Below are 9163 nucleotides of genomic sequence, written 5' to 3'. Positions count from 1 at the left end.
TACAGGGGTAAAAAAGATAGTCAGTATCTTTAAATTGAATGATTAGGTGGAAAATATACCAAGAAAATATTCACCTCGATTTTTGCCTTCTTAATTTAGGAGTAAAAGTACCAAATTTTCATACAATAAGGTGCAGTACAAGATATTGTACTACCCAAATATGCTTTTGGGGAAATATATTTTGGCATTAGAAGTTTTCAATTGTCACCATAGTTGCTGGTATCAGCCGATTCAGAAAACCCTAAGCTACAACTTCCGCACAAAAAAATCCCGATCAAAAGTTATTTAGGTCGAAAGTTAGCACAATATGTTGTATTTTAAAAACAGGTCTGTCCAGGTGTAGCCGACATGATGTGAAGCCGAAGACGATTTGAAATAAAGTTGTTTTAAAAAAATATTAATAGTAATTTGCATAGCATACAAAAATACTGTTCTTTTTTACGGCTATGTAATTTGGTAAAAGGAAAAAAAGGAAAAACCTAAAAGTGTTTCGTTTCTAGAGGGCTATCTACGGTGTTTTAGGAGACTATGCTAAAAAAGTGATAAAAACTCGGTTGCATGATAAAAGTTTGAAAAAAAGGCGACGTTGTCCGGCGGTTGTCGGTTCTGTTGCCAGTTGCACAGTTGGTAGCTCTTAGTTTGCTTCTTGTTGGTATGGCAATAACTTCCCTCACTACAGAGAGTGATTCTCGATTTCTCATACTTCCATTTTTCAGTTTTCCATCAACGAACTGCATTGTAAAATACGGCAACTCCGCCAGAGTGACATCAACACGTGTGAGAAAAACCAACAAAAAAAACGATATCTACAATTCTGAAATTTTGAAGTTAATTGTTCAAAATTTAAATTTAAACTGATAATTGATTGACAACGACAAATTTCACAGACATCGACCCGCTCTCAGGAACCCGAATTCCGTCGTGACTTTATTTATTTAAAAAAAATAACTGAGGTCTATTTATCAAATTATATAAGAGTATGGAGCTGATATTTTAAAACGGGTTTTACTTTTACACGACCAAGCAGTTGAGCATCTGCACCGGTGCAGTAAATGCATGAGGCTGGTGACAGTGGCGCGTTGCATTTTGATTCAGCGGAATTTTCATGTGCAAATTGATGATGACAGCGTGACAGATATACATATACACTATGCACCAATCACCTTTGCCACCAGCTTGGGTTTTGACAGCAAGTGTCACTTATGTCATGTGATTTCATGAACTGCGCAACGTTTTTCGATTTTGGATCAAATTATATTGGTTGACCGTATCTTTTCTTCCATACAATGAGGAGTGAAAAAGCCGTTCCGCCGATAGACTAGCTCCAAAATTTTAAATGAATTCCAGATCTGAAAACCCAAAAAGTACATATATTGTATACATATTTCGAGAAAAAATCGATATTCTTTTCAGGACAAAACAATGAGTTTGGAATACTTTTTACACTTGAAGTGAGCACTTTGTAAACGGGCCCGTTCCGATTTCAAAATAATTAAAAATTCATATGAATTGTGTATACTTTTATCCACTACTAGCCGTCGAGCCTCGACTCCTCGAGCTTCGAGGTTGACTACCATTTGCCCTTCTGGAATAATGGTTTGTCGCGTGATTTCATTTCCCAAAATTTTAGTCGCAATTTTTTATATTGGGTCATATTATTCGGTGTCAAATGTTTTGAGCCCGTCAATGAAGGGAAGCGACAGCGAACCTGCTGACCTTGTGCAAACTGCAAACTGCAAACAAAGCGGCATGGTCTACCGCTCAGCCGCTGTCCACCTTGACTTCTGTGTGTGCGATAGCGAAAGACAAAGCTAAGGGAGACAAAATAATGCACATATAACCATTGACCTGATCTAAATGAAAACCAATCCTATTCCAACTACACCGAGCACGGAACCCGAAATTTACTTAACGCACACAAAGATGGACTCAATCGTACCTAAAGACTACTTCTCGATCAGAAAGAATGGAGTGTCCCAATTCCAGGTGATGACCGCCTACTTGGGAGGTTCCGCTTTCCAGACGATTGTTGACAATCCCGTCACAGCCTACCGTCAGTTGGTACAACAATACGCTAAGGATTTGGCTGGTAAGCCTGTTGACCCCAAAATTGCCTCTCAAGAAGCAAAACAAGTATTCAGGAACTCTCCCGTATCTGCTTCGCTTTCAGGTCTAGGTCCCCGTCTTATCGGTGTGGGATTCAAGCGTGTGCCCAAGTTTGGAGCCCTTCTAGGTATTCAGTACTTCCTTATGGATCCCCATGCAGATGTCGGTCTTGTGGCCGCCACTGGTGCTTCTATTCTGTCAGCTCCCTTCATCAATCCCGTACGTATGATTGAGAAACAACAACGTGCATACTTCAAGCAGACTGGCGCTGAGAAGCCCATTATGGAGATTTTGCGCGAGTCAGCGGCAAAGAACTTCAAGCCACTATTCCGTGGTACCATTCCTCTAATGGGTCACTCCCTTGCCAGTGCTACCACCGGTCTTGTCGGACAACCCCAACTACAAAAGTGGATCCAGAAAGAGATCGGAGCCAAGAGTGATTTCGGATCATTCGCCACTGGTTTGATTGCATCCTCCGCAGTGAGTCCCATTTATGTTATGATGACCAACCCCTTGTCTCGTCTAGAAGTTATCATGCAGACTAGTTCTATCAACGGTAAGAGTATCGGAGTGACGCAGGCATGCAAGGAGGTTGTCGCTGACTCCAAGGAGTTCGGATTAAGAGGTATCTTCAGAGGACAAGGTTTGGGTATTGCCAAGGCCATCATCTCCTTGACTATGTTCCACGAGGGACGTATCTTCCTCACCAGAGTCTGGAAGAACCACAACGAGCGTAACGGATACCTTCCTGAGCTTAAATAAATGCAGCAAAGTGCACAAATTAAATAGCAAAGAACGGTATCTCCTTCGCTGAAGAGTGTATCGGTATATATCTCCGAGCGGACAGCACGGATTGGAGCCCTCTGGATGGAGCGCTTCGCTGTCAAGAGCAAACTCTTTAACTGTTATGGAATCGCAACCTTTTTATTTGGGATACAACGGTTGCTTGGAATTATGTAAACGTGACACACGTCGTAGGATCAGAATTAAAGTCGATCTGAAAGGTACGAAATATCAGTGCATTTCTATGCCTCTTTCTTTTATCTCTTATACTTTGACGGAACTGACACTGCGATGCATTTAAGTTATTCGCTATAGAACAGATTCCGTATCGCCAGGATTGCGCACAGATATGCAGTCTATACTGTCGTGACGGTTCGCTTCGCATCCTGGCTTCCATTTTATCGATCAACAGCAGGATGGATGGTTCCCTTTCTAGTCAATCCATAGGTTAGGTATGTAGGAATGCGTTGATTTGCTTCTAACTTCTCGGAAATAATCTTTTGTTCAACCTAAAGTAAGTCGTATATTACTGAATACCTTGCTAGCCTCCTCAAGTGTCGAAATTGTTGGGGACTATATTTAGGGTGAACACACTGACATACAGAGTTATAGACGTACCGGTAACCACACCCCCAGTGCGCCACCCAACTAAATACATACATACGGGCATGCATGCATTCATTCAAAGCATACATGGTAGCCTGTATGCAAGCATGCATTTATGCATGTATACATGCATTTATGCATGTATACATGCATACATACTTGCGTGCTTGCATGCATACTTCCATACATGCATAACATACGTTTGTATCTATGTAAATACATAGACACACACGCACACACATATATATATATATATCTATATCTATTATACATATATATCTATTATACATATATATATATCTATTATACATATATATATATCTATTATACATATTTATATATATATTATACATATATACATACACATATCTATTATATATATGTATATATTCATTTATATTATATATATATGTATATCTATTTCTGTTTCTATACCTATATATATATATGGATATAGCCATATATCTATCTTTACATATATAGATATAGACATATATCTATCTTTACATATATATAGATATAGACGTATATCTATCTTTACATATATGTAGATATAGACATATATATATCTTTACATATATATATATATAGATATAGACATGTATCTGTCTTTACATATATATATAGATATATACGTATATCTATCTTTACATATATGTAGATATAGACATATATCAATCTTTACATATATATATAGATATAGACATCTATCTTTACATATATATCTATATAATATATACATATATAAAGATATATGTACATATCTATATATTATATATATATATATATAGACATATCTATATATGTATATATATATATATTATACATGTATATAAATTATATATATATGTATATATATATATATTATACATGTATATAAATTATATATATATATCTATATTATACATGTATATAAATTATATATATATTATACATGTATATAAATTATATACATACATATATATATATCTATACAAATTATATACGTATATACACGCACATATATCTATATATGTAGTAGATATATATTATATAAATATATATCATATTTATATATAGATTTAGATTAAGACATATATAGTGATAGTTGTATAGATTTAGAGTTAGACATATATATATATATATATATATATGGTGCTAAGTATATCATATATACATACATGTATATATATATTATATCATTTAATGTATATATATATATATATCTGCATATACATATAATGTATATATACAAACATACACACGCACACCTATACACACACACACTCAAACTCTCACACGCACACACATATATAAAGAAGTATATATATTTATATATAGAAGTATATATATATATATATTTAAATACATACATATTTGTTTAGATATATAATATATTTATATATAGATATGTATATTGTAATGTGTGTGTGGTCCACGTATAGTACTGATTCATGCAGGATGACTCAAATTAAGGGTGGAATACCAGTGCTGTGCGTCTAGAGATGTTGGTTTTACAGATCCTATGAGGCTGTAAAATGGATACCAATAGAACAAGAGCATAGGAAGTAGTGGAAGATATATAGATAACGAGTGGTGGACTCGAGAGGAGGCCGGGCACTCGAAGGAATATTGTGTCAGTAACCAGAGGGGACTGGCTATAGGCAATATTTGTTGCGACTATTTAAGACAAGGTTGTGGGATGATTAGTCTTCATAAGCTTGTAAGTTATTACACTACTTTGATGATATGAACTATAACGCTATTTCACTCTAAAACCGTTCGTGAAGTCAACAAGTTACTCACAATCAAAGTTATTAGATAGTTGAATTAAACTAGTAGACATGTCAGCAGCTATGAAGTTTAAGTCCTTCAATGGGGGCATCGATGGCAGAGCTTCACCGTATGGAGACGGTGGTGAAGGTGAAAGAGTTGAGAACCGGTTGGAGGTTAATCAAGATGCACCATTTAGAGTGATCAGGGAGTTTGGAGAGAATTCCTTCTCCAAACTCCCTGATGTGAGCTTGGTCGGATGGCACCTGTTGTTAATTGGCAACCGTGCTCTGGAAAGAACTGCGGCGACAGCTTTGGACCCGTTTAATTTGGGCAATTATAACACCGGCCGGACAACAAGAGCAGCGGCAGTTGAAGAAGTGACTACTGACCCGCGAAGACTGCTGGGTCAAAAATTATTTGACGCGTTGGTAGAATATGTGGTGGTTTAGAGGGACACTGCTCGTGGTTCACTTGACTACAATAGAATCATTGGTAGTTACGATGGTATCTGGGTTTATACTTATATATATGTATATGTATAAACCCAGTTACCATCGTAACTACCAATGATAACTATATATTTATTATTTTTATGTGTATATGTATGTATTATAACACACATACACGCACACACACATATATATATATATATATACATATAAAGTCAAATGCCTGTCTACTTTGGTGGATTGTATACTATACTTGTTTATTTCTGTACTGTATTTGTACGATTATGTGCTTAACTAATATAATCATGTACTATATTTGCATAATCGTGTGCTCTATCTGTATAATCGTGTACTAATTTTGTGTCACCAATGCCACTTGTAACTCCTCTCGTGCTTCACCTGCACTCACTTCACTCCTTTGTTACCGAGGCTTCAAATCGTCCCAAGAATTGCTCAGCAGCCAGTTGATATCTGAATGTCACTATTTGTTCTATTCTCGTTTGTGTCAGAACCCAGTGAGCCCCATTGCGCTATACCTCTCACTTGCTTTACAAATCCTTTCTACGTATATTTCCCCTGGTATAGCCCCAACTTCATCAATCAGTAGGTCAATCGAATAGACTGCTCAGGAGCCTGTCGGAGCCCGAGCCTCCAATCGGGGTGCTACCCCTCCCAATACGTCTAATGCCTCTGCACCTTATAAAATAATAATAAACACTCTTTCAAGGCATATGTAGCTATGTACCCCCTTCTGCCTTTACGAAAACAACTACTACTCGTCAACAATTCGGTTCTCTTGCGAATTAGTCGCTGCTTAGCAGCCTGTCTGAGTCCAAGACGTCACTCGTAACACTATCACTGATGAGTGGTCTGGGTGCGATCCGCGCCATTGGCAGCTGCTCAATCTCCTCGGGCTTTCTGTTACGGCTAGACCGAACATTCCACCGTAACCAAACCGCAACAATCATACCTAGCGAGCGCAGAAGAAAATAAATAATATTAGCCGCCCGTTTGCACACATGTACACATGCATCTATGCATACGCATATACACAAGATTCTTAGAAGTAGTTTAAAAAAACGGGTTGTTAATAGAAACATGGTTGATGTTAGGGCGTAAGGGGCGCGATCTCGTGACAGTGATTTGCCTGAGGAAAGAACAGTATCGACCAAAGAAGCCTGGAACACACAGCTGACTAGCTTGGAGATCATACTACGTGTGCTTGTCTGGTATTCCATAAACACAAGTGTTGATATCCAACTTCACTACTGGGGTTCTGCCATATGGGACACCCTCTAAGTCGGATAAAACGGTACTTGACTACTCTGGCAAGGGTAATGTATGGCCAGACACCGAGACACTTCGTCTTAAAACATGTGATGCAAGGCACACGCGTTTAACAATCACAAATCCTGACAGTAAATCACTGGGCTATGCTTTTGCCACCTCATACCCGCCATACTAACACCACAGGCAAGACATACTTGAAACAATCATCAGCCCAAACATCACTACCGGGGTGACATACGACGGTTTATTTCCGTGCTCATGTCTGTGTGCATGCGGGTTCGCGTTCCCTTCCCCTTGCGTATTGCTTATCCCGGCATCCGAGAAGAAGTTCGGTACAACGCCCTGACTCACTATGGTGCCGTCCTCCAGACGCACATGTGTGGCCACGTGTGTGACACTCAGATCTAACTCATACACTCGCGCACCTTTGGCCCAGCGTTTCTCACCGTATCCCCCATACCCCGAATGCCGCCCGAAACACAGTCCCAGTTGACGCGTTGACATGCTATCCTTGTGTTGCTCCTGACCGTCAATCGTTGCTGAGCAACAGAAATCGTTGCCATGGTTATGTCCGAAGGCGACCAATTTGATACCCGCATCTGCTATCGTCGCTCCAAAAAGTGATATATTAGACTCGATTCCGTTTTTATACCTACTATCCCCAGTCTGATAACCAACAGAGAACGGGTCTATGCTGTCTTCCCTTGTTCCAAAACATGTGGAATTAGAAGCTGCGGAGGTGCTCGTGGCCGACAAGTCCCTGCCACCGACCGACTTGGAAAGACCTGTTCTATAAATAGAACTACGGGATCGCGCCACGTTCTGATTGGGCGAGGGTGATGGGGACGTCCGGCTACAGTGGCACTGCATCACTTCGGGTGGCGGTGCATGGACAAACAAGAAGCCTGGTACATGCCCGTCTATCTGTCTGCGACTGTCCTGCGCCACCTGTACTTTCGCATGCGCAGACGATCCCGTACTTTTCGGGTGCGCATTTGTACTCCTTCTATTTATAGATGCCTCCCCGGGCCTCCCCTCGTGCGCGCGCTCCGCCAAACTCTCGGCGGTGTCTGTAAGCCAGTCCAGCTGCTCTCCAGTCACACTCAAGGGTAGCACACCTCCCCCGCTATCCATAAACCACAGTCTGGTCGCTACACGGCTCTTGAGCAAATCAGGCGTCTCGTGCTCCGTGGCTGTATCCGCATCTGGTGCCGTCTGTTTGTCCTCCGCAGTACCATCCTTTCCCGGTACGTCACCGTCCTTCACCGCACTACCATCAGATAGAGGTGCATGAATGTCCAGGTAGTAGGTAGAGAGACTCTCCCCAGACTGTGTTGCTAGGAAGGACTGTGTGTATGACAGCGTATGCGCCCGATCTAGCTGCAGTAGTGTATTCCTGGTAGACGCGGTCGTGTGTGTCGATGTGTTAATATGCTGCTCTCTGAAGTAGTCCTCGATGTCTGCGTCGATGGCCATGTCGTCATGGTTACCAAAGATCTGTAGTAACGATTGGTCGAGAATTGCTACGATGGAGTGCCGTCGGGTGTGACCTCGTCGGCCATTTCAAGGGCAATGCATTGTTCGATTTGATGTGTATAAAGCATACACTTGCAGTTAACCCTGCTATACATAATGTATGTGGTGACTCCACTACAAATACAGACAAGAATATGTGGACCATAAAGTACTCGCCGAAGGCACCGGATGAAGAGAACAAATCTACGTAGAAGCACATGTCTTTTTACACTTAAATGCCAGATTCTCTAAAGAAGCGAAATAAACTTGGGGCGTGATCCGCGATTTCGTCCAGATTTCAACCGAGAAAGATTTCAACGTCTCGAGTATGCATTTAAAAACATCTGCGTCTAAAAATATTAAAACACCAGCAGAATTGTGAAGGCGTTACCAAGAATGAGCCGATGTACAACTATAAGTAATTTACAGAGTACAATACTACAAACGATAGAACAGACGAACAGGGTGAACTATGGCCCTTTCATGTTCGTCAGGTATATATATATATATATATATATATATCTATATCTATATATATAAAATTAATATATATATAATTATAACTATAATTATAATTATATTTCTAATTATATTTCTAATTATATTTCTAATTGTATATATATATATATATTTATACATATATATATATAATTGCATAT

At 39.6% G+C, this 9163-nt stretch overlaps 3 protein-coding genes across 3 annotated transcripts; 2 read left to right on the top strand and 1 right to left on the bottom strand.

The window, feature by feature from the left end:
• The first annotated feature begins 1546 nt into the window (after positions 1–1546).
• On the top strand, positions 1547–3128 carry SARC_00180 (hypothetical protein). Its single transcript, XM_014306173.1, has one exon. It carries the CDS (start codon positions 1858–1860, stop codon positions 2866–2868), a length of 1011 nt encoding a protein of 336 aa, XP_014161648.1. The 5' UTR covers positions 1547–1857; the 3' UTR covers positions 2869–3128.
• Positions 3129–4826: 1698 nt separating this feature from the next.
• SARC_00179 (hypothetical protein) lies at positions 4827–5763 on the top strand. Its single transcript, XM_014306172.1, has one exon. It carries the CDS (start codon positions 5319–5321, stop codon positions 5697–5699), a length of 381 nt encoding a protein of 126 aa, XP_014161647.1. The 5' UTR covers positions 4827–5318; the 3' UTR covers positions 5700–5763.
• Positions 5764–5934: 171 nt separating this feature from the next.
• On the bottom strand, positions 5935–8855 carry SARC_00178 (hypothetical protein). The gene is made up of 2 exons (XM_014306171.1): positions 7184–8855; positions 5935–6669 (listed from the first exon to the last, which is right to left on the bottom strand). The coding sequence occupies exons 1-2, from the start codon at positions 8463–8465 to the stop codon at positions 6503–6505; spliced, it is 1449 nt and encodes a 482-aa protein (XP_014161646.1). The 5' UTR covers positions 8466–8855; the 3' UTR covers positions 5935–6502.
• Positions 8856–9163: the final 308 nt, after the last annotated feature.

The sequence above is a fragment of the Sphaeroforma arctica genome (assembly GCF_001186125.1).
Source record: "Sphaeroforma arctica JP610 unplaced genomic scaffold supercont1.4, whole genome shotgun sequence".
NCBI lineage: Eukaryota > Ichthyosporea > Ichthyophonida > Sphaeroforma > Sphaeroforma arctica.
This window is presented reverse-complemented; position numbering and strand designations above follow the sequence as displayed.